This window comes from Peromyscus maniculatus, chromosome 2 (genome assembly GCF_049852395.1).
Source record: "Peromyscus maniculatus bairdii isolate BWxNUB_F1_BW_parent chromosome 2, HU_Pman_BW_mat_3.1, whole genome shotgun sequence".
NCBI lineage: Eukaryota > Metazoa > Chordata > Mammalia > Rodentia > Cricetidae > Peromyscus > Peromyscus maniculatus.
This window is the reverse complement of record NC_134853.1, coordinates 47661964-47687889: the sequence shown is the minus strand read 5'-3', so window position 1 is coordinate 47687889 and position 25926 is coordinate 47661964. Positions and strand designations below refer to the sequence as shown.

General features: G+C 39.1%; 1 protein-coding gene across 3 annotated transcripts; it reads right to left on the bottom strand.

Annotated features, from left to right (window-relative positions):
• Nucleotides 1–381: 381 nt before the first annotated feature.
• On the bottom strand, nucleotides 382–25757 carry Ccnc (cyclin C). Of its 3 annotated transcripts, XM_006979264.4 has the most exons (13): nucleotides 25455–25757; nucleotides 23006–23112; nucleotides 21852–21936; nucleotides 21611–21680; nucleotides 17279–17330; nucleotides 11106–11161; nucleotides 10010–10045; nucleotides 9289–9380; nucleotides 8645–8712; nucleotides 5031–5110; nucleotides 4688–4806; nucleotides 3827–3920; nucleotides 382–3276 (listed from the first exon to the last, which is right to left on the bottom strand). In XM_006979264.4, the coding sequence occupies exons 1-12, from the start codon at nucleotides 25484–25486 to the stop codon at nucleotides 3869–3871; spliced, it is 849 nt and encodes a 282-aa protein (XP_006979326.1). In that variant the 5' UTR covers nucleotides 25487–25757; the 3' UTR covers nucleotides 382–3276; nucleotides 3827–3868. The 3 variants fall into 3 exon arrangements, with proteins under 3 accessions (XP_006979326.1, XP_006979324.1, XP_006979325.1); XM_006979262.4 differs by lacking the exon at nucleotides 3827–3920; XM_006979263.4 differs by lacking the exon at nucleotides 382–3276 and having other exon boundaries at nucleotides 3448–3920; nucleotides 25455–25750.
• Between the last annotated feature and the right edge of the window lie 169 nt (nucleotides 25758–25926).

Below are 25926 nucleotides of genomic sequence, written 5' to 3'. Positions count from 1 at the left end.
TTTGGAGTTCAGATGAGCAGGTTTATGGGTTGGAATCTGTATCTAAGCTGTCACTTCAACTATGACTGAGTTCTCATCTCTGGAGTAAAGCTACTCTGAGAACTAGCTCAAACTCAGCACATGATGTACATTTGACATACAGTAAATGTTCAAATTAATGATAATATATATTAGGAGCTTGCTAATTGGAAATGTTGAAGTAAATAGCAGAGAAATGACTACAAGTTAAAAAGAAAGGAGGAAATGGGAATGAGAGGTAGGTGGAATGAGACAGGAGTCTTAACATTTTCATTATTATCTGGCAGCAGCACTGTCCAATGCAAGCCACTCTGTGATTTTAAAAGTTCCTACATTTAAAAAATTAAAAAGAAACAAGAAAAATTAATTTTAATAATGTTTTATTTAATTCTATGTATCCAAAATATTATCATTTAAAACACATAATGGTTATAAACAAATTGAGATTTTTAACATTCTTTTGTTTTGTAATAAGTACCTGAAATCCAACACGTTTGCACATTTACAGCATATCTGCATTCAGACAAGCCACATGGTAACCATTCAACCCTAAGTGGCTGGTGGCTATGATACTGGACAGTGTGCCTAAGACAGTAATTGATTCTGAAAAACAATACTTGTCATGTGGGTGACAATACAGCAACAGCCACTATGTGCTTACTAACGGAAGAGACTGCCCCCTTATACAGTAGTCTAGCCAAAACAAAGAGAATCCCCATGTGATCGACCTTCATATTCAATTGCCAACGTACAAAAATACAAAGGAGAAAGAAAACACACTAAATGGCATGCTAAGAATGCCCACAGCAAAATTTAGGCTATGGGAAACTTCATAGATTAACAAATGAAAACTAGGAATTTTTTTTTTTTAATAACATGGAGGAAGAATCCATGAATCTAAAAGTAAAAGGATTTATAAATGAATACATAGACTGTTCTGTAACTCCCAGGGAACTGAAAACTTTTTTTTTTTTTTCCGAGACAGGGTTTCTCTGTGTAGTTTTGGTGCCTCTCTTGGATCTCGCTGTGTAGACCAGGCTGGCCTGAACTCACAGAGATCCACCTTGCTTTGCCTCCCAAGTGCTGGGATTAAAAGCGTGCACCACCACCACTCTGCTAGGAACTGAAACTTTTAATGTAAAATTTGATAATTAATTTCATTACTTTTAAGTAAAGTACAAAAAAGTATAAAAAAAAAAAAAACCTTTAAAAGTACTTTTATAGTGTTTTAAGGAGCCATTACCTTTCAGGAGCACATACTGAAATATTTACGGATGAAATAATATATCTGGAATTTTCTTCAAAATTAATATGCAAACTGGAGACTGTGGAAGTTGAAAAAAGGTGAAATTGACTATGAATCTGTAACTGCTGAGGCTAGCTCATACACACATGGAGGTTTATTACACTGCTCTGTCTGCTCTTGTAAACTTTTAATTTTCTACAATAAGAGATTGCAAAGAAAACCATGAAGCATAAAGATTAGACTGAAAAAATAAACTGGAAAAAAAAAAGCTTGAAGATAGAACTATGGCTAATGACTGTGATGAGCAATCACCAAGCATCCAAGCTAAGCTCAGATTCACTCCATAAGGCCTGCAGAGAGCTTGTTTTGTTTTTCTTATCCTTATACAACCTTAGGAGGTTCCGTATTGGTACCAATGTGTCTCCTTTCCAGCTCATCCCATGTTCTCCGTAAGGAATCAAGACTTTCCTTACAATCTACTCATAAACCATATGAAATCACCCCTTTACAAAGTATAACGGGTGTTAATTTAACATGCAGAAAGATTCTCAGAAATCCTAAGTAAAACTTAACAAGATGAATTCAAGACACTAGTAAATATAGCTGAAGAACTTAACTTTTATTCTTCTAATTTTAACTAGGAAGTTAATGCTCAGTAATTTTTTTCATGATTTATTTTTTAAAAGTGCAAAACTACACATTAATATTCCATTACTCCAAGTTTTATTTGTCATTCTTCCTTCAAGTCTGAAGAAAATGAGTAATTTATGAAGTTCCAGTGATACCAGTCCCATAGATTTAACATTTATTTTGAAGTCTACACTCACAAAATTAAGAATGGCCAGTATCACACTAGCCTGAAACCTGACTAGGTTCTTTTTTGTTTTTGTTTTTTTGGTTTTTTTTTTCCCCGAGACAGGGTTTCTCTGTGTAGCTTTGGTGCCTGTCCTGGATCTCGCTCTGTAGCCCAGGCTGGCCTTGAACTCACAGAGATCCGCCTGGCTCTGCCTCCCAAGTGCTGGGTTTAAAGGCGTGCGCCACCACCGCCCCACTCTGAGTAGGTTCTTGACTTAGAATACTTACTGTACATCTGTCAGTTCACACTAAAACACAAAATTAGACTGGGGTCTAATAAAATCTCATAAAAATTTCCAGTACAGATTAAAGATGAACATTAAAATTTCAGCTTCATTGTTCAACCAAATTGAACTTTTAAAATGCTTATTAACTGTGAATTAAATGCAAATAACTTTTTCTTTCAGGTTTCCCAGCATTTCAAAACAGCTAATAAGTCAATATAAGCTTTAAACTGTCAAAGCACACTATACATATTGCACTTTTCTAACAGGTTGGGCTAGTATCTTCTGTGATGATACAAAAAATATTGAATAAAATACATTTTAAAAATCAGTAAGTTCTTGATTCATCTCCCTCAAATTATAAATACCATTCCAAAACATTACAATTTTCCCTAAGATTTAATTTATTTAAGAATAAAAGTTTTAAATTTTAACTGGGGAGGGTGAAGGGCTCTTACTGACTTTTTATGTCCTTTTTTTTGGTCCCTTAATGTCCAAAGAGAATTTTAAACAAATGACATTTCATGTCTCCTGCCTTAATTAAAAAAGCTATTAATAAAAACGTCAATTATCCTAATCAAAAACCAGTATTATTGTGTGTGCGTACATTTGTGTGGGAGAGAAGTTAACTCTGAAATGTCTGCGTGTGTCTAAAATGTCCCCTTAGAGCTTTACTCAACTCTATAATTAAGATCTAATAAATTACACACTAGAATCAAATTAAGTAAGGAAAACTTATTTTGTGAAAATTAAGTCAATTCCCAATAGGCTTGATAGAAACAAGCTATTCGTTTGCATCTGATTTCCAATGAAGACATTACTCAAACTGTCCAATGCTTTACTTCCAAGTGGTCCACTACAGGATTCTTCAGGGTGTTTTAAGATTGGCTGTAGCTAGAGTTCTGACTTCCATTTGGACCCTGCTCTCCTTCACTGTTCAAATGGGGAAGAAAGAAATTTTATGCCAATTAAAAGATTCATTTTCAACACCTGATAATACTACTAGTTTCCGAAGTTTATCATTCTGTGGCACAATTCTATAAAACAAAGACATTTCTGACTATAAGACACAGGTGAAGAAAATTAAAGTCCAGAAAACTAACATTTGGTTTTATGTTTTTATTCTTCTGTAACTTTGGGCCCTCATACACAACAAGCAGTCTGGAAGTTAGTGTCCATACACATTCAGAGATATAAGTTAGCGCTTGGGATTTCACTATTATTACAGGTATCACTCAACATAGAGATTACAACTTCTGGACAAATTTCCTACAAAATCAAATCAGACATGTAAAACGCTACTTCTATTCTTTAGGAAAATCCAAAGTGTCTTTCAAAAAAACAAAAACAAAAACAAAAAGCCTGCTGTCCAATGACATCATAAAATCATATGGTAATAACAAACCTTTATACATTAAAAAATATGGTAATTTCCTAGAAAAATGCTGAATATTAAAATAAAAGGAACTAAAGCTGAAAATACCAGTAACTGTGACAATAGGAGATTGCCTTATCTTGTCCATCATCATCTTGCAGCTTCAGGCCCTGCCATTAGTGGAGAATCACTCAGGGAGCTTCTGTAAAAAACGCATCCAAAGGTAGCTGTTTGAATGACTGCCTTAAGCAGCTCCTAGTAACAGTAACATCATTTTCTTCTCAACTGTAACATCACTGTAACCAGAGCAGTCTATAAGTGCATCTTAGTGTTCATGACCTTTTAAAGTAACAACTAGGCCGACAGCATTCATTTCCCTTTTCACCTCTTTCTCTTCCTTCAATGATTTGACACACAGTGAGGGCGGAGGGCCACTCAACTAAGTGAGCAGATTCAATGAAAACCACAAAAACTTCTTAACAGAGGAGGTTCATTTTTACAAAATTATATGTAACTGTGTGCTATGGATCATAGGGTCACTCGGAAGTCAAAATTTATTATCTTTTGTATATCAGATTATCAAAATTTTTGAAAATGGTTACTGAAATGTATAAAATAATCATTACTGAAAGAAGAATGGCAGAGAATCAAATGGAAAGAATTATTTTTGAGCTTTTTATCTCTGAATTTCAAGTAGGTGTACCTAGTCCAGTTCCATTTATGTACAGAATGTGACGGTATGTTGAGGGATACCTGTAATAGACCTCCATTGCATTAGGGAGTTGCTAGACAGAACTTATCTTAAAACTGAGACATCTTCAACTTATCAAGACAGAAATTACACAGACAGAAATCAAGAAAGTTTAGTATAAGTTTTTAGAAAAAGATGAAAGATAGCACAATCTAAGAAAAATATAACTGAGTACACCATACAATGAAATCAAATCAGTGATTGGGTCTAAAATATACCTGTTTGGAGGTGGTTTTGGTTTCGGCATCTTACTAAGAATAGTTGCCATCTCTTTTCTCTCATCAAAATTCTTCCACTGCTCATACAGTTTTAAAATAACCCTGATTATTTCCAAAATCTAGAAGAAAATATTTCAAAAGCTATCAGTAGCAAGAACTAGCAAGGTATTAGCATATAAAGAACATACATCATGCAGGGCACAGCGGCACACGCCTTAATCCCAGCACCTGGGAGGGAGAGGCAGGTGGATTTCCATGCACTGGAGCCAGCCTGAGCTACATAGCAAGTCCCAGGAAAGATGGGGCTGCACAGCGAGACTATGTTAAAACAAGACAAGAGTACCTTCTCCATGTCCACAGAAAGTTCCGCAAACCACTGCCTAGCATCTTTCTGTTGTACAACACAGGCTACATGTAGGCAAGCTATAAAAAAATTAGAAACAATTGTTCAAATTTACCGGCAAACAGTCTTAGAAGATTTTCATAGAGATTTTATCATATTTTCCAATACTCTTTTTCTAAAGTAAGTTATAATGTTGAGATTACAAACACTTTACATTGTCTATCAACATTTAATAGACCATTTATTAATTTAATGATACAGAGAAAAACTTCTGGCTCCAGGACAGTTCTTGACACCCTGTCTTCACTGTATCCTGGTCAGCTGTAGGGCCCTGAGGGCAGATTTGTACAAGAGAAACAACTCCAACCAAGAAAAGTAAACAGGGAAAATCACCTATGAATAGTAGTGCAAAGTAGTCAAATCACACCCCCGAGTCAGTGACAGAAAACAAAGCCCACCTCACCAATGTACTGCAAGTCTTAAAAATGTTTGTTGGGCGCACAAAAGTCCTTGCATCCACAGACTGCAGGGGGAACCAGGAATGTTAATCACACATGGGTGTCTCCTCAGAGGAGGAAATAAAATGCTTCTATCCAGAAAGCTGGGATATTATTAATGACCTGGTGACCTTTGGTCTATAGAAGCAGACCTCACCCAAATGTCATACACCAGACTCTCCATCCCTAGACCTTAATCTTTAGTTCCAGTTAATGGAACCTATCCTTAGGGGATATAATCTAAATTTTAAAAAGCTAAATTTCACTTAAGCATTTATTGACCTTTGCACGACAGTTATGTTTGGTTAGAAAAGCTTTTAAGACTGTCTTGGGGGTTGGACAGATAGCTCAGTGGTTAAGAGCTGCTCTTCCCGAGGTCCCGAGTTCAATTCCCAGCAACCACATGGTGGCTAACAACCAGAAGAGGGATCTGATGTCCCTATTCTGACATAAAGTTGTACATGCAGATAGAACACTCATATCCATAAAATAAATAAATAAATTAAAAAAAACCAAACCATACTGTCTTGTGTGATAAAGAATGCTGAACAGCAGCCGAGCAGTGGTGGTGCACACCTTTAATCCCAGCACTCGGGAGACAGAGGCAGGCAGATCTCTGTGAGTTCGAGGCCAGCCTAGTCTACAGAGTAAGAACAAGGACAGGCAACAGAGAAAGCCTGTCTTGGGGAAAAAAAAGCTGAACAGCATCCCTGGTTTCTATACCCATGAGATGCCATGGCATCTCATTTCACTATGAAATCCAGGTCCATCTCCTTGGATGCCAAATATTCCCTGTGAGAGTGTGAGGGATGTTAGCTTGTATTTAGAATCACAAGCCCAGCTCAATAATATGTAGAATATGATCTAACTATAATAAGCATAAGGACGCTGGAGACCCATCACCAAACTGGATGAAAAAGATGGCTAGATTACAGAAGGGACAGACAACTGAGATAACCAACATATATAGCTAAGATCAAAGAACCCTTAGTTGGGAACTAAGTAGTTTCCAACTAAAGTTAACTAACTAGCACTAATCATCATGCTAGCAACAAAATTTAAAAAGGTAATACATTCTGGGCAAGGCTAACGAGGTGTCAGTCAAGTGTCAAATGGAGCTATGTGAGGACCATGGACATGAAGAACTTGATCAGGCACACGATCTCAGCTGAACAGATTCAGGCTGTGGAGACAGCGTAGTTGCTCAAGTGCTTGCACTGCAAGCATAAGAACTGGGTTCAATTCCCAACACCCACATTAAAAAAATGTTGGCATGGGACTAGGGTTGGAGAGATGGCTCAACAGGCCAAGAGGACTAGCTGCTCTTCTAGTATCTGGGTTCAATTCCCAGTAGCCATGATAACTCAACTGTTACTCCAATCATGATGAGCCAATACACTCTTCTGGCTTCTGCAATGCAGGCACACAATGCATAGGCACACATGTAAGCAAAACACCCACACACATAAAAGAAAATGTTGGACATGATGGCAAACACATGTAATCTCTGGGGCTCACTGGCCAGTCAGCCTAATCTAATAAATGAGCCCTAGGTCCCAATGAGGTACCCTGCTTCAAGAAGGTAGATGATGCTGGGTAGTGGTGGCGCACACCTTTAATCCCAGCACTCAGGAGGCAGAGGCAGGCAAATCTCTGAGTTTGGGGCCAGCCTGGTCTACAAAGTGAGTTCCAGGATAGCAAGGACTAAACAGAGAAACTCTGTCTTGAAAAACAAAAACAAAAAAAGATGACTCCTGAAGAATGACAAAGGTTGACCTCTAACCTCTACTATGTGTACCATACTGTCACACGAACTTGCCAATGTTCACAAGTAAACACATTTACTTTAATGTTTCAACATATAAAAGATTATAAAAGCCACACATTTTAGTAAGACTACCTAAGGGGAACATAGACCACACACGGAGGACAAAATCATGCCATGTGCCCTGCTATTTCTTCCTTCCTATCTATACAAACCCAGCGTCTTTTCTCACTGGTGTTACTTCAGAATCCTACACAGGCCAGTGTGTTACAAGAGCCACCAGTGCTGCAGCGGTGTTAAGTATAGCTCATGCTATAGCTCATGTATAAAGATGAAAACCAGCAATGTTTATGAAGTAACTGAAAAGGGGGGCTGGAGAGATGGCTCAGCTGTTTAGAGTACTTGCTGCTCTTGCAGAGGACTTCTCTTCAATTCCTAGTATCCACATGAGGCTCACAACTATCTCTAACTTCAGTTCCAGGGGATCTGGTGCCCTCTTCTGGCCTTCAAGGGCTTACGGCATGAGTGATTACATATACGTGCTGCCAAAATACTCATACATATAAAATAAAATAAATGTAAAAGAGCAATGAAAAAAGACATAACTGAAAAGAGAGAGGGGAAACCCATCCAGTGAAATTAAGTATGGGGAAAAATTAAAAGAAAAAGAAGTCTGGATTAATTTAAAGAGGGGGTGGTGGTGTAAGAAAGGAGCCATGAAAGTCAACAGGAGAGAAAAAAGGAGCAGAAACTATTAAGTGCCTAGGTTATAACAGGCATTTGGTGTTCTATAGGACATTTCACTTAACTACTGAAATAATTCTTTATAAGATTCTTTGTAATAAACAATTCTTTATTATCCCTCCCACAGTTGTACAAACTCAGAAAAATTAGCTAATAGTTTCTACAAGTGTAAAGAAAGCAATGTCTAAATGTAGTCTACTCTAGCCCATCACTGCATCCCTTCTCCATGCTGTGGGATGCCAGCTAACTTCTCCTAGCAACACAAGCACAGACACTTCTTTCCTTAAGCTCTTAGATCCAGAAATGGAAATCAAAACCAGATACTTAACGTCAACTAATAACAGCAGATTTAAACCTGAATTTTCCCCTTAAGCAAACAAAAACATTGTTTAGGTACTGATTTAAATGAATTAAGGGGGGAAAATTACCAAAGAAGGGGGCTGGGGGACAATAATGCTAATCTGTTGTAGTGCACATTACTGAAAGCTCACATTCAAGGATTAGTCTACTACATAAAAACATAAATTATGATTAGGTGAAATGTATTTTAGCATAACCTAAATAGGCAGAAACAGTTTAACCAATAAAGGCACCCCAAATTTACATACCCAAAGCTATCATGAAAGGCGGATACAGCAGACAAAGATCTGTGCGGTAGGTATCATTCACTATCCTCCTGTAGAAATGTAAACCTTAGCATTACTAACAGCACATGTACGTCACTGACTACGGAACTTCTCCCATCTTTCTACACTTACAACCTTGTTCTGTTACTGAGAACAGCCACACATGAAAACAGAGGCAAAACCGTATATGTGTGAATGTGACAACAAAGTGATACCCACTACTGAATATAAAACTAACTTATTTTCGATTTTGGGACCCCACAACAAACTATGTAAAATAAATTTTCCACATTTTTGGAAAATAAAAAGTAAAATGAATAACCCATAATTTGAAATGGGTTTACATTGAATCCAATCAAAAAGTATTATTTGAAAAAAAATTATTCTTAATTTTCATGTAAAGTCATGTTTTTATACAAAACATTAAAAGAAATACTTATCAGATAGGTAATTCAAGACATGGATGACTTTATGACTTATACCACTGTAGCCATTAAAATGTAATGAGCAGAGAGCTGCTGAATATAAAATGTCTTGGAGCACCTTATAATACCAAACCACATATTCAGTTACCAACCCTCCTGTCTAGTATCACGTTACATATGAGTAACTTCTGTTCCAGTTACCATGCAAGGGGAAGCAACACGTCTTCTTGGCCCATGTCCTGCACATACTGGAGCAAAGGTCTATAAGGATGATACACTATCAAGCAACAATCCTAGAAACAGTTTAAAAATATATGTATAAAAGCAGGTTTATTATAACACAAAACTGTATCATTTTCCAACTAATTGTTCTGTGTATTTCAGATTAATTTCTCTATCTCTATACTTGCTTCCTTTTTATTCTCTTACTCAAACATAACCCTGAGCTGCTGTAACAGTGAAGGCAGGGCTTTCTCTGGAATACACTTTGGTAAATCAGTTGGCAGACAGTCAGCATCCATTCTCTCCCTTAGAGACTCAAAGTGTCACATCTGCAACACACTGACACTTCTTATTAGCCTATAAATCCATAATTCTCATGGAGGAGCAGAATTCTGCCCAAGACATAATCTGTCTTTAACTCTGCACACATAAACAAATTGTGCACACAGTTTACAGTGGTTTAACTTCCTGGCTTATTTGCTTGTAATCTTTAATATAGTTATAATAAAATAAAAGACTTTTTTTTCAAGCCCAAGTAAGAGATAAAAATTATTTTATAGGTCTCAGAAAGGAATAAGTGATGATGCTATTATATTTCTATGATTTTGCCATCACGTATCATTTGGATAAATTTAAAATATACCTCCCTTCAGAACAATTCATTAAACTGTTTTACTGTATTATGAAAAAATATACATACCATTAATTCTAAGAGGTAAAATTCACATTCTAGTATCTGTTAAAAAAAAACCCAGTGAAAATAAGCATAATTACATGAATATTCTTTGTTGTTTAACAACTTACAGATGCAGACAAATTAAGTCATTTACCAGTCTTACATAAAATTTCTAAATCAAGAAAATAAACACAGTAACTGATATTAGCATTAACATTCACAATAAAAATTATGAGTTTTGTCTGTTTTTTGAGTCAGGGCCCAACTACGTAGACCAGGCTGGCCTCAAAGCTACAGAGATTTGCCTGCCTCTGTCTCCCGAGTGCTTAGAGTAAACAGCAAATAGGGAGTCTTGGCAAAAAATAGCATTTGACTGTTACATGTTTTAGATTCTTATAAGGAAAAGGCAGTATCATGATCTTCTTTGGGGGGTGGTGGTAGTAACTTGGAATTGAACCCAAAGTCCCAGATATGCTAAGCATTTACTCCACTACTGAGCTACAACCCCAGAATTCCTGCTACTTAAAAACAAAAACAAAACAAAACAGAAACTGTTGGAACTGTTTGAAACTTCAAATTTAAGCTGGGCATGGTGGCACATGCCTTTAATCTCAATACTCAGGAGACAGATGCCAGCCTGGTCTTTAGAGTGAGTTAGAGAGTTCCAAGACAGCCAGGACTACACAGAGAAACCCTGTCTCAAAAAGCCAAACCCTTCCCCTACCAACAAAAAACAACAAAAACTTCCTAAGGTGATTTAACTGGCATCTAAGATTAATAATCACTACTGTCAACTATTACCAGAAAAAACATATAGAGATTTGTTTGTTTGTTTGTTTTGAGAGTCCTGGCTGTCCTAGATCTCACTTTGTAAACCAGGCTGGCCTTGAACTTACTGAGATCCATCCGCCTGTCTCTGTCTCCCTCCCAAGTGCTAAGATTAAAAGCGTGCATTACCACCACCTGGCTTTTATTTATTTATTTATTAAGTTACTGAGATTTAATGTACAATAATGTCTATATTTTATATTACTTGAAACTCCCATTCCTAAGAGACTATGAAGTTTATTCTAATAGAAAATGAAGTTAGTTAATATAAAATTTTATTTAATATACTTACATGATTCATCCTGTATGGAAATTCCTTTGGAAAAGCATATGAAAATCTAGTTTTTACTATAAGAAACGAAACAAAACAATTAAAATCAAGAAGATGCCAACATGAATTTATCCAAAATTTCTTTAACATAACACAAAATATTAGAAGGTAGGTTGTATTTATTACCTCCAGGAGGAGCTCTCAGAAATACTTAAAAGATTTAGAGCTTTGTTTCCAAGAAGGACAAAGACTGAGTGATGAGCTTGCCTATACAATTGGAGAACCTCAATTTTATTTCAAATAAAGATTCACGCTGTAATGGTGTCATGTGCCTTCACTCCCAGCACTTGGAGTATAGGCAAGATTGCAGAGGTAAAGGAAAAGGGAAGAGGGGAGGCAGGGAGGGAAGGATATGGAAAGAGAGGGAAGAAGGGAAAGGAGGAAGAAAGGAAAAAGCTTCTACTGCTTTTTAAAAAATTAAAAGACTGAAAAAAAATCACTAGATTCTAACATCTCTAAAATCCCTTCAACTCTAGAGTGGTATTTTTCTGTTTGCCTGTATTTATCTTAGAATGAATACAGGACACCTATATAGCAACCTATAAAAAAATGGGAGGGAAGTTAGGATAATATACCAAAATCAGCAGTGATTATCTGAGACTAAAGAATTTTTTTAACTAATTGATGATTTCTGAGCTTACAAGTGCTTCTTTACCAAGACATAAATATGTAAATGTATTTATTCATAAACAAACACATAAATGTATTTATTTATTGTTAGTTTTTTGTTTGAGACAAGGTATCATTATGTAGCCTTGGCTAGCATGGAACCTGCTATGTAGGCTAGGCAGGCCTCAAGGTAATAGAGATCTGCTACACCATGATACATGCAAAGTCATTTTGTTATACAACATTGTTACCATTTGTACTCACTAATGAAGTACAAATGAAAAACAACTGTTATCTCCTCAAGAAGTCAAGAGTGACACATACTTAAGTATTTTTGAGAAAATTGTATTCAAGTCATTAGGTTACAATACTTTTTCTTTTATTTTATTTTACAATATCATTCAGTTCTACATATCAGCCATGAATTCCCTTGTTCTGCCCCCCTCCCCTTCCCCCCCAGACCACCCCCATTCCCACCTCCTCCAGAGCAAGGCCTCCCCCTAGGACTGAGATCAACCTGGTAGACTCAGTCCAGGCAGGTCCAGTCCCCTCCTCCCAGACTGAGCCAAGTGTCCCTGCATAAGCCCCAGGTTTCAAACAGCCAACTCATGCATAGTTACAATACTTAAGCCAATTAGGATAGCAACTGGCAGCTCCAGCAGCTCTGGTTTATAGATCCTTCCATTGGTACAAGTGACTTCCTTCACTCAAAATAAGGGGACTTCTGTGCTTTTCTGTATTACATTTTCAAAAGGGGTATTTTATAAATTAAGTACTGTACACATAATTTAGGTAACATCTGCCAAGATCTGAAACCTAGAACTATTTCAACATGAGGAAATTAATATTCTTTCTTTTCCTTATTTTGAAAATGTTTCCATTTAGGTTTCTGGGTTTTAGAATTCCTTTATATGTAAGTAGGGTATAAAGTATACAAATAAAACAGGTCCCTATTAATGGCAGAGACTCAACAAGGTAAAATAATGTCTGTATAGGACCAGCACAGTGGTTTATGTTTTTAATCCCAGCAATAGGGAGGGCAGGTGGATCTCTCTGAGTCTGAGGCCAGTCTAGTCTAGATAGTGAGATCCTGTTTCAAAAAAGTTTGTAATCGATACATATCACTAACCCCTGGATTTGGACACTTAACACATCTAAAGAGACTAGATTTACCTTATGCTGTCAGCTTCTATTCCACCTATGCTAAAACAATATGACCCACTTTTTTTTTTTTTATTTTTTTATTTTTTATTTTTTTATTTTTTAAGCCCTGGCTGTCCTGGAACTCACTCTGTAGACCAGGCTGGCCTTGAACTCAGAGATCCACCTGCCTCTGCCTCCCAAGTGCTGGGATTAAAGGCATGCGCTACCACCACTGGATCTACATTAAACATCTATTATTTATTCTGTGTTTGTGTATGCACACACGTACACCATGATGTGGGTGGAATTTAGAGGACATCTTATGGGTTCTAGGGATCAAACTCAGGTCACTGGGTTGAGCCATCTCTCCAAGGCTATGTAGTAAAACTGTCTCAAAGAACTAAAAGAAACAAAGTCAATAATTTGCATGCTTAAGTCCTACCCCTACCATCTCAGAAGGGGATTATACCTGGAGAAGACCTTTACAGCAATAAAGAGGCTCAGCGGTTAAGAATACTCACTGCTCTTGCAGAGCATCAGAGTTCAGTTCTCACCCCGTGTGAGGGGGCTCACATCTGCCTGTAACTACAGCTCCAGGGAATGCAACACCCTTTTTCTGGCTTCTTCGGGTGCCCATACGTACATGCAAACACCAAACACACATACACATAATAAATCATTTTTAAAAAGAGGTAAAGGTTAAATTAGGTCAAAGGATGGCTTGATGTGGTTTGGACATAAAGTATCCCCCGGGACTCATATGCTGAAGGCTAAGTCATCAGCTGGAGGATGCCATCACTGAAAGATAAAGTTTCTAAACACTGATGGAGTCCTAACTGAACATCCCAATGGGAGGTGGTAGAGCTGTGGGTGGTAGGCCTAATTAGAGGACGCAGATCCCTGGTGGAGTGTCACTAAAGAGATACTTCCTCCTGTCCTCAGTCTCCTCCACCCTCTGCTTCTTGGCCATCATGAAGTAAGTAGCTCTCCCCTGTCATACCCTTTCATTGTGATGTTTCTGCTTCACCAGAGGCTTAAAGGTGACGGAAGCAGCAAACCACAGACAGAAACTTCTGAAGCTATGAGTCAAAATAAATCCTTCCTTTAAAACTGCTTCACAAACAAAACAAAACAGCCAACAACAACGATAAAAGAACTGCTTCACTCAATAGTCTTCACAGCAACAGAATGTCAACCTGCTGGTCCCTCCCCCAACTCACCCAGGGTCTCATTAAGTAGCTCTGGCTGTCCTGGAACTCACTATGTAGACCAGGCTGGCCTCAAACTTACAGAGATCTGCCTGCCCTTGTCTTCCAAGTGCTGGGACTAAAGGCATGTGTCACCACACCCCCGACTACTGCTGTTTTAATACAATGTGGAAGACCAATGGGGAATGGGTAGAGAGATGGCTCAGTGGTTAAGAACACTTGCTGCTCTTGCAGAGGACCCAAGTTTGGTTCTTAGCATCCACATAGCTGTCACTAATACGTCTATCACTCCAGTTTCAGGGGATACAATATTCTCTTTCTCATCTCCACAGCACTAGCATGATGTACACACAAGCAAGATACTTATATGCATCTTAAAAAAAAAAAAAGAAAGAAAGAAAGTAAAGGTGCAGGCACACAAAGGGCAATGAAAGAATAACCATAAAGCCAAACAAAAAGGCCACAAGAGAAACCAAACTTGTTGGTGCTTTGGTTTTTGGACCTTCAGACTCTAGAACTTTGAGAAAATACCTTTCTGTTTAAATATCCAATCTGATATTTGGTATAATAATCTTAGAAAAGAAACAGCAAGGTATTGTTCAACATGCTGTACATATTAACTGGTTTTATCCTCATCATAACTCTCCATCTTGCAGATTAGACAACAGATTAAATACGTTTCCAGAAAACAATTCAGAGCATCACTGAGGTGACACATGTATGGTGTTATTAAAGGTTTACAGCAAACTTCTACCCTTAAGCCTAAGATGTGGTCTAGGAAGATGTTTCAGCAGTTGAAGTGCTACAAGCATGCAGAAACCAGAGTTTGGATCTCCAGACACAGAAATTATGTGTGTGGCAGTCCATCTGTGATTCCAGCAGAAAGCAGAGACAAGAGCTCCCCCACAGTAAGCTGTAGTGGCAGGACTAGCCATATTGTCAAGTTCTAGGTTTAATGGAGAGACCCTGCCTCAACAAATTCAGGTGGAGAAAAATGAAGGATGAGTCTATACATCAACCTCAGGTCTTGGTGTGTATGCACACACAAGTACATATGCCTACCACATACAAATATGCATACGTACACAGCAAACCATACACACATGACAATTTTAAAAAGGCCTGATATGAATTGGGAAAGATGGTGGGTTATGCCTATAATCTCAGCATTTAGGAGTTCAGAGAAGAGAACTATCATGAGTCAGGCCAGCGCTACATAGCGAGTATCTGTCTCAAAAGTCTAAAAGCAAACAAACCAAACTAAGGCCAAGAGGTAGAGCAACTTGTCTAAGAAGGTTATGCAACTGGATAGAAAGAGACACAAGTACAAAGAGACAGAAATGGGGTAAAAGTTAACCTAACTGGGGCTAGAGGTGAAATCAGCAGTTAAGATCACTTTTCCAGAGGGCCCGAGTTTGGTTCTCAGCACCCACACCAGGCAGTTCACAAAACTATATAATTCCAGCTACAAGGACTGATGCCTCTGGACTCCTTGGGTACCTACACTCAAATGCATATACCCACATGCAAACACATACCTACACATAATTAAAAATAATTCTTTAAAAACACAAGTGTTGCTAGATGTGATAATAAAAGTCTTTAATCCCAGCATTCAAGAGGCAAATCTCTGTGAGTTCAAGGACAGCCAGGGCTACCATCTTATTAAATAAGAAACACAGAACCAATGTAAAAGAGAAAGCCAAGAGATCAGAGCTCAGAGCTAAAATCGCACCCTTCCTCCTGCGGTGGTTTTAGCTTCCCGAAAGAGATCTATTTCCCTGTGTATAAGTCATTTCATAGTCATTCTGCCTTCTCATTGGTTGTAAACCCAAACACGTGACTGCCTCGTCACTGTCTGTATGTACAGCCCCCCAGGTCTTAAAGGCATATGTCTCCAATGCTGGCTGTATCCCTGAACACACAGAGATCTATGGGATTAAAGGCGTGCGGCACCACCGCCACACTCTTGCTATGGCTCTAATAGCTCTGACCCCCGAGCAACTTTATTTATTAACATACAATCAAAATCACATTTCCCCTTTTCTATTTTAATAAAAAGAAAAAAAGTTTATAAGTGATATAAACGTCTGAGTGATTATTTTATAAGTGGATTGTGGGACTGCGGGGCTTGGGGAACCTGGAGAGAAGCCCTCCAGCAACATTGACATCCTGGCTCAAAAAACCAACAAACAAAAATTAACTCAGATGACTGTCTATCTACACAGTCACATTCTTTTCTGTACCATACAATTTGAAGGTTTGAAAATACATTATTCCCATCATTACAGTTAATTTTTTTACCATTGAAAAGTACTGTCTTAAACTAGGCATGATGGCCCACACATGTAATCTCACCAGGAGATTAGCAGTCCTTCTTGGTAAGTAAAGGCTAGAGGAGTCCAAGTTTCAGATGAGACTTGGTCTCAAAAAAAAAAAAGTAATATTGTAATGAATACAAAAACTTGTTTTTTAGGCTGGAGAGTTGGCTCAGTAGTTAAAGAGTACTTCTTGTTGTTGCCCAGGACCCAGGTTCAATTCCTAGCACCCACAAGGAAGCTCATCACTTCCCTGGGCACCAAGTACAAATGTAGTGCATAGATATACATGCAGACAAAACACTCATACACATAAAATAGTAAAAATAAATCGAAAAGAAATTTCAGGGCTGGAGAGATGGCTCAGCAGTTAAAAGCACTGGCTGCTCTTCCAGAGGACCTGGATTCAATTCCTAGCACCACATGGCAGCTCACACCTGTCTATAACTCCAGTTCTAGGGCTTCTGACATCCTCATATAAACATACATTCAGGCAAAACATCAATGAACAAAAAATGAAAATAAATTAAAAAAACAAAGACAAAAACACCCTCCCCTTTTTTAGAGTTAGTGTCATATAGCCCAGGTTGGCTCAAAAATCACTATGTAGGTGAGGCTAGCCTTGAACTCTTAATCCTTTACCTCCACCTCCCAAGCACTGAGATCACAGGTCTACATAACTACATCAGTAAAAACATCTTTTCAAACATTTTTTCCCTGTCTAATATGCAAGAATAGTCTTTGGAGCCGTAATAAATTCACGTACATGTGGCTCATAAAAAAATATAAAACAAAATCTGTATGTTACAGCTTTCTTTAGACTTCATCCTTAAAACAGAATACTTTTTGCACTTACATACAGAAGTAGTAGCAGCGATCAATCTTGTATTTGAGACTACACCAAATTCCTAGAGAAAAGTGAATGAGATCAAATACTTACTAATCCAATAAAAATGAAAGATATGAAATCTACTCAAAAGTTTTTCCAAGTTCTTCTCATGTTGACTGCCTCTTCAGTTTCTACCTACTTATCTATGAAGTATTTAAATTTCTAAATGTATTACCTTTCCTTAAAATTTCAATAATTTAGAAAAAAATTTCACAATTTGGGTTGGAGTACAGCTCAGAAGTATATTGCTTGCCTGCCAAGAATGTGCAAGGCCCTGTGTTCAATCCTTAGCACGATTAATCTACCAACCAGTCAATCAATAAATGAACAAATGCTGATATTACTCAGAAGACCACAAAAACACCAACCTTTCTGAAAGGATGAAGCAGTTATAATGGAATACAAGGCTTCTTAGGTAAGTTATTTCCTTTTCAATCTAATATACTACCACTATAAAATAATAAAATTTATCAAGTAATGTACTTTAAATACACTCTCATTTAATTTCAGGTAAATCACTTAAGATTTCTAAATTGTTTACTTCCTTTTAAAGCGGAAAAAGCAAGAATTGGGCCATAACAAATTAAAAACTATTCAAATACCTTCAATTAAAAATCTGTAATTCGGCCCAGGCTTGGGGGTACATACCTTTAATCCCAGCACGTGGGAGGCAGAGGCAGGCAGACATGAGTTCCAGGTCAGCCTGGTTTACAAAGGGAGTTCCAGGACAGCCAGGACACAGAGAAATCCTTTTTCAAAGAACTGGGAGTGGGGGGGGTGTATCTGTACTCTATAACCTAATCTAGTGTATGTGTGTATTTTTTTTACTTTATAATTTGATTTAATTTTACATATCAGCCACGATTCCCCTGTCCTCCCTCCTCCTGCTCCCCCCTACCCGCAGCCCATCCCCCCATTCCCATCTCCTCCAGGGCAAGGACTCCCCTGGGGATTCAGCTCAACCTGGTAGATTCAGTCTAGGCAGGTCCAGTCCCCTCCTTCTAGGCTGAGCAAAGTGTCCCTGCATAGGCCCCAGGTTCCAAACAGCCAGCTCATGCACTAAGGACAGGTCCTGGTCCCACTGCCTAGATGCCTCCCAAACAGTTTAAGCTAATCAACTGTCTCACTTATCCAGAAGGCCTGATCCAGTTGGGGGATCCTCAGCTATTGGTTCATAGTTCATGTGTTTCCACTAGTTTGGCTATTTGTCCTTGTGCTTTTTCCAATCTTGGTCTCAACAATTCTCACTCATACAATCCCTCCTCTTTCTCGCCCAGTTGGATTCCTGGAGCTCCACCTGGGGCCTGGCCATGGATCTCTGCATCTGCTTCCATCAGTCATCGGATGAGATTTCTAGCACAACAGTTAGGGTGTTTGGCCATCCTATCACCAGAGTAGGTCAGTTTGGGCTTTCTCTCGGCCATTGCCAATAGTCTATTGTGGAGGTATCTTTGTGGATTTCTGGGGACCTCTCTAGAACTTTGCTTCTTCCTATTCTCATGTGGTCTTCATTTACCATGGTCTCCTATTCCTTGATCTCTCTCTGTTCTTGATCCAGCTGGGATCTCCCGCTCCCCTAAGCTCTCTTCCCTCGACTTGTCCTTCATTACTCCCCCTCACGTCCAGTTTGCTCACGCAGATCTCATCCATTTCTCTATCATTGGGAGATCCCTGTGTCTTTCTTAGGGTCCTGTTTTCTAGGTAGCCTCCCTGGAGTTGTGAGTAGCAGTCTAGTCATCTTTGTTTTACATCTAGTATCCTCCTATGAGTGAGTACATACCATGTTTGTCTTTCTGAGTCTGGGTTACCTCACTCAGGATGAATTTTTCTAGATCCACCTATTTGCCTGCAAACCTCGTGATGTCATTGTTTTTCTCTGCTGAGTAGTACTCCATTGCGTATATGTACCACATTTTATTTATCCATTCCTCAGTTGAAGGGTATCTAGGTTGTTTCCAGGTGTGTGTGTATTTAAATTTAAACTTCAAACCCTAATAAGTAAAACTAAAAACTAAGGAGTGTATATTAAATATGATTTGTACACAATTTCTATTCTACTAAACAAAACAGAAATTTGGTCATAGTTCGAGATAAAATGTAATGCAACAGACTGAGTGGAGGGGGATGAAGATGCTATCTGCAACTGATACCTGCTGGGAGAGAGAAAACCAGTTTCCCCTGTGGAGTGACACTGGGTCTATCAACCACACTCTAGGGCAGGCCCTATGCCCAGGAGCAGCTGGCCAACACAAAATGAACCCCATGGTTTTTGTTACTGTTTTGTGTTTTGCAGGCTTTCCACTTCTTTCTGGCTTTTTGGTTTGTTTTGATTTTGTTTTATGTTTTTGGTTTTATGATGTTTTGTTTGAGAGAAAGAAAAAGAACACTACGTTGGGTGGAAAGGGAAGAGGATCTGGGAGAAGTTGGGGGAGGGGAAACGTGATCAAAACACATTATATAAAAAAAGACTTTTAAGACAAAAAAAAGTAATTCAACAACCAAACCTGAAAATATAACTCACCTACAAGGCCCCTTTATCCAAAAAGATCTTTCACAAATCCAGTCTTAAGGACTGAAACCAGGCCTCATGGATGCAAGGCAAGCATTCTACAACTGACTTCCATAATTAGATTTATTCAAACTTTATCTCAAGAAACCATAGAGTTAACAAAAGTTCCTATAAAAGGTTTTAGTATTCTTGGGAGATAATTTGAAAAGAAGTCATGGATACTTCTAAATCAAAAGGAACACAAAAGGAGTATAAACGTATTAGGTTAAAATCACATTCAATTCACATGGATACAATTAATATTCTAAAGACATTACCAAGAATAGAAACAATAGACTAGAGATTGTGCGGATTAGTTAAGAAAAACAGCCAGTTCTCAAAATCTGCTACTATTTGGGTTATAGCTGAAAGATGAGCTTTCTCAACAACACTGAAAAAATAAGTTGAGAGAAATCCAGTTGTTGGTCCATATCCTTATCTGTCTTCTCTCTTACCTACTTTCTCTGCTCCCACTACCCATACTTTTCCTTGTGAGAAGAGTCTACAGAGCTATAGCCTTTCCTAATCCTAGCCTACCCTTTCACTTTCCCTCTATTTTTTGTTACCAGAGAAGACAGGAATAGAGAAAAAGAATATGGGAGAGAAGCAGAGACATTCTTAGGCTACAGTAGATAAGCCATGGTACTTAACACAACTTAGCACCAAATAATGTCTTCTTGTTGTTGTTTCAAGACAAGGTCTCACTATATAGCTCTGGCTATCTTGGAACTCGGAACTCACTATGTAGGTCAGGCTGGCCTTGAATTCATGCGTCTGCCTCCCATGTGCTGGGATTAAAGACATACACAACACACTCAGCCCAACAATGTCTTTTAAAAATAGCAAAGCAATTAAGTCATAAGATAAGGGGCTAGACTATTAGGACTCAGATACTGGCTCTGCTACTGACTAGGTGTATGACTGCTGCTCTCTCTATGCCTCAGTTTCCTCATTTATAAGATGGGGATTGTAAGTGTTACAGCTCTGAGGGGAAAGGCTTCCCTATGAAAGTGTTACAGCTCTGAAGGGAAAAGGTTTCCCAATGGAGGTATCACAGCTCTGAGGGGAAAGGTGCTGACAGCTAAGCAGGAAGGTCTGCCCAATGCAAGTGTTACAGCTCTGAGAGGAAAGGCTTCCCCTATGGAATTACTGCATCTCTGAAGGGAAAGGCATCCTGGCATTCGGGAGCCAAGGCACACCACAAAGTCACACCACACAACAAACCTCACACAAGAGATTTATTGGGAGGGAAGAACCCAGGAGGGTGACTGCCTCTGGTTGGATGAGAAGCAGCAGAAAACTGAGTTGAAGGCAGGCTTTATATAGGGCTTCTGGGGGAGCAGAGATTTCCATGGGATTGGTGGGATTTTTGTGGCCTGATTTAGGGCAAGCTCAGGGATTGGTGGGATTCTTTTTCTTGGTTCTGGTCTCAGGCTTGGGGTCAAATCAGGGTCAGGGTGTTCTCCCCTGGCTCTAGTCTCAGGATCAAGTCAAGGTCAAGGCCCTTTTACCCTATAGGGATACTACTGCTATATACTTCACTGTTACAGGATTAAATAAAAACTTATAAAGGGTCTCATTAAAGCACCTGATACATAATAAGTACCATATTTATTAAATAAAAAAATATAATTATTTGCAAGATGTATATATTATCTTGTATAAATTACCCCCATACAAAGGCAATATAAAAAAAGATTAACTATACATAATGAATATACTTTGATGAAGAACAGAAAATTGCTTTATACCTCTACTTTGGATGCCAGAAACACACATGTAGGAGCCATTAATACAGGATCTATACTTTTCAGAGAATACCTACAACAAGATTAGACAAGAGTTAAATGATGTCCGTTTAGAAAGCACACTGGGTGATCAAGGAGCAGGGACTCCTAACTCTATAGTAAACAAGCGACTTACTTATGTATGGCATAAGAAAATTAGAAGAGAATTTCAAACAGGCTAACAAAATAAAGAAAACAGTCATACCTGGCATAGAATCTCTTGAAATAGACTGTAGCAGTAGCAATAACCTGTTGTCTTAATTTAAGGTGTTCACCTAATGCTTGGATAACTAAAAGGGAAATAATAAAATTTAAATGTATCACCTGGCATCATTATAATAACATTAATAACATTAGCTTTTAACAGTAATTTCTACATGTTAGAATTATGTCCACTCACACCTAGGTACTCTCTCTGACACCCTCTGAATCACAGCTGCCTAAGACTTGCAAATATAGCAATATGCACAAACAAGAAACTGCCTACAAGTTATCTTGGGATAAGGAGGTTGAATATCAAATATTCTTCTTTTACTATATATTTTAGTGCTTTTCAAATTATCTATATAAAAAGTTTTAAAAATTAAAATACCTACTGTTATTTTACCAAGAAATCCATAGCTAATCTTCTACACAAGAGAAAGGAAGATTTGCAGAGAGTGACAGCATTAAACATCATGGTGGCAGGGCTGAGGGATGGCTCAGGAGTTGAGATCACCACCCACTCTTGCATAAGACCTGAGTTCTATTCCTAGCACCCACATGGTGGCTCAAAACCATTTATAACTCCAGTCCCTAGAGAGCCAAACCTCCTCAGCACCAGGCACAACATAGAGTGTAGATACACAAGCAGGCAAAATACCCATACACATAAAACAAATAAATGGGGGATGTGAAGATGCGGGGTGGCTTGGGAAAGAGGGCTGAGGAGGAAGGAGGGGGAGGTCTGTGGATAGCATGTGGAGTGAGTAGAGAATTACTTAATTTAAAAAAAAAAAAATAACAGGCAACAAAGCTATCCCAGTACAGTAAAGGTTTCTTGACTAAATCCCCTTTCATTAATGTAAAGTTATAAGGCAAGAATGACAACTACAGGATATCAATTTAAAGAATCATTTATTTTTACTTTGTTTTAGCCAGCCTTAAAAGGGGCTGCACGAGAAATGCCTGAGGAGGTGAGCTAACACTGTGCTTCTGACACATAAGGTGCAAAAAGTGTTACCCAGAAAACTAAGACGATAAATGTACAAATAAAAGCATTAACTATAGACTGTAATAATCCATTGAAAATCACCACACAAAAGAGTCTCAAAGGTTGAGCAGCTATACTATACTATTTCAACCAATTTAAGAGTTTACCATTTGTAAAAAATATTTGTAACTTCCAATACTCTTCTTCTGAGAGAAACTTTAAGTCCTTCTGGCGCTCTTTCAACAGATCTTGTTTATCCAAAATCCACTGCAAACTAGAAAAAGGAAAGATGTTAAAACATGGTATAGAAAGCCAACAAGCAAAAACACCTAAAACACTAAGATTTAACAAGATGACCATATTCTAAGTACATGCTTTTTTCCCCCTCTGAGACAGGGTTTCTCTGTGTAGCCATAACTGTCCTGGAACTCATTCTGTAGACCAGGCTGGCTTCAAATTCAGAGATCCGCCTGCCAACGACCCCCCACCCCACCTTGCCAACTGCTAGGATTAAAGGCATGCAGCACTACACCCAGCTTCTTCTTTTTTGCTTTTTAGGAAGTACGTCCTTAAAAGACAGTGTCTGGCTAGGAACGTAGCTTAGAGGTAGACAGAGCACTAGCCTACCTTTGAAACACACACACACACACACACACACACACACACACACACACACACACAGAGTCTCAGCATTAATTCTTCAAATAGGTCTCTAAAATGATGAGTAAATTATACTCAACAATGCTTAAGTTGTTCAACACGTGCTCATATGTTTCAAGTAAATTCTGCCTCAGAGGAAATTAAACATTTTTCTAATGAAGTATTTTTTTTTTTCAACCAGCATTTCCCCCATCACCCCTAAAGTTTCACAGTCTTGTTGGTAAAAAAAAAAAAAAAAAAAAAAAAAAAAAATTAATCCCTTTGGTTTTTAAGGCTATTTGTGACTGCTTTGCTAACTATCTTTAATAATTCTGTGTCAGTCTGTTATGCCTGGTCGATAAAAAAGGATGCTATGGATTCCATTTTAAACTCTCAGGGAATTTATTCATCTGATTTCTCTAGCTTTTCAGCAACCCACCTACAGTCTCAGCAAGATCCTTTGAGGAGAAAACAGAATTTGAGGGTCAAGAATCAGCTTTAATCCCAGCACTCGGGAGGCAGAGACTGGCAGATCTCCATGAATTCAAGGCCAGCCTAATCTACAAATCGAGTTCCAGGATAGCCAGAGCTGTTACACAGAGAAATCCTGCTTGAAAAACAACAACAACAAAACAAAAAGAATCTCCTGATGTTTTTCAAAGACTCTACCTGTTTCTGGATTTCCTTCATACTGTCATTTTTACAAAGCACCAGTACACAGTTCTTGGACCCTTTATAGTAAGGCCTCTATAGGCTCAAATTTAACCTGCCTTTCTGGGTCTCCTGCTTCTGTATTTCAAGTTTAACTATAACATCTCAGTGAGTGAAAACAACGAAGAATAGTATGTCCCATAGTAATGCTTTATGAGCATTTCATCTCCCTAGCATCACTTTGTAGCAAGGGAAAACATGCTTTCCAGAAAAAGGTTTCCAAACCCACTCTTTTCTTTTTCTTCCCCGTTCTTGGGCAAAGAGGAAAAAGAGCCAATCCAATTCACAGAACTAAAATTTTGTTTTTCTCTTCACTCTAAAATTTACTTAAACAAAGATGTCTTGTATAAAGTCCCGTTCAGTTTTTATTCTGTTGACAACCTGCTCAAAGCACACAACTTCCTGCATGTTTAACCAATGCCTGTAAAGATAAATGTTTTAGATATTTAGCCCTTCCATGGTCACTGGCAGACACCCAAATTCATTCATTTAGATGGGTAAAGGAAGAAATAAAATCTAGAAAAGACACACTTTTAAAGCAAAATAGAAGACATTGGCTAATGAATGAAAATGGATACATTTTGAGAGCACCTGCGCTATATTCTAGGGGCATAAACATCAATTTAGAAGTCAGGAAATGGTAACACAAGCCTTTAATCCCAGGACTCAGGAGGCAGAGGCAGGCGGATCTCTGAGTTCGAGGCCAGCCTGGTCTACAGAGTGAGTTCCAGGACTGCACAGAAACCCGGGGGCGAGGGCGAGCGCGGGGGGGGGGGGAGACACACAACAAACGGATCGACAATTTGGCATAAAGGACAGCCAGGAAGCAGCAGGTAGAAACAAGGACGACTTACTCCTCTCCTCTGAGTAAATAAATATTAAATCTACATGTAAAGCGAATGACAAGAGATTATAACGCCGTTGCTCTCAACAAAACCTAACAAAAGCGAGCCATACCTGTCGGGAACAATGTGCCTGGTGCCCATATCATCCCACTTAACTAACCCCAAAATTCAAAATGAAACTGCATCACTCTTCCTTCGAGATCGGTCCTCTTATCCATCCTTCAAGCTCATCCCTGCCCCCTCCACAGTCCCCCAAATTCCGCCGAACAAGCGCATTCGGCTTCGGACCCCCAGCTTCTCGGGGAAGGCTCACCCACACCCCCAAGAGCAGCCAGGATGGAAGCCCCGAAAGGAGTCGCAGGCCCGGTCCTCCCCGTGCCCCAGAACGGGTCCCGCGCGAGAAAAATGGAAGCTCACTCACTAGTGGGAGCTCTGCCAGAAGTTCCCTGCCATGGAATACTGCTTGCCCTGATACAAAAGCACCAGCCAGCAGAGCGGCCCACGGAGCGACCATAGACCCAGTCCAGGCGGCCGCGCTCCTCAACCTGACCGGCTGGGCTGCACCCCGCAGCGGCCGCCAGCCGGGGGAAGAGAACAGCAGCCTCGTCGCCTAGACGCCGGTCGACAACACTGAACTGCGTACACCGGTTCCTGCTGACAAAAGTTCCGGCCCGCCCTGGGAGCGGAGGAAGCGAGCAAACACCAGCCTGCCGGGGCGCGTGCTGAGGCCGGGGACCGGAACTAGAGTAAACAGGGGCGGAGGCTCGCGCCGGTGAGACGCTCTCCCGCGAGACTTCCGGCGAGTTCCGCCCTAGAGCAGCCGCTACCTGGGTTTCGGGTCCTGTGCTGTTTTTCTTTGGGGTCTGTTTAGGGATCTTGTTAATCCGCCTGGT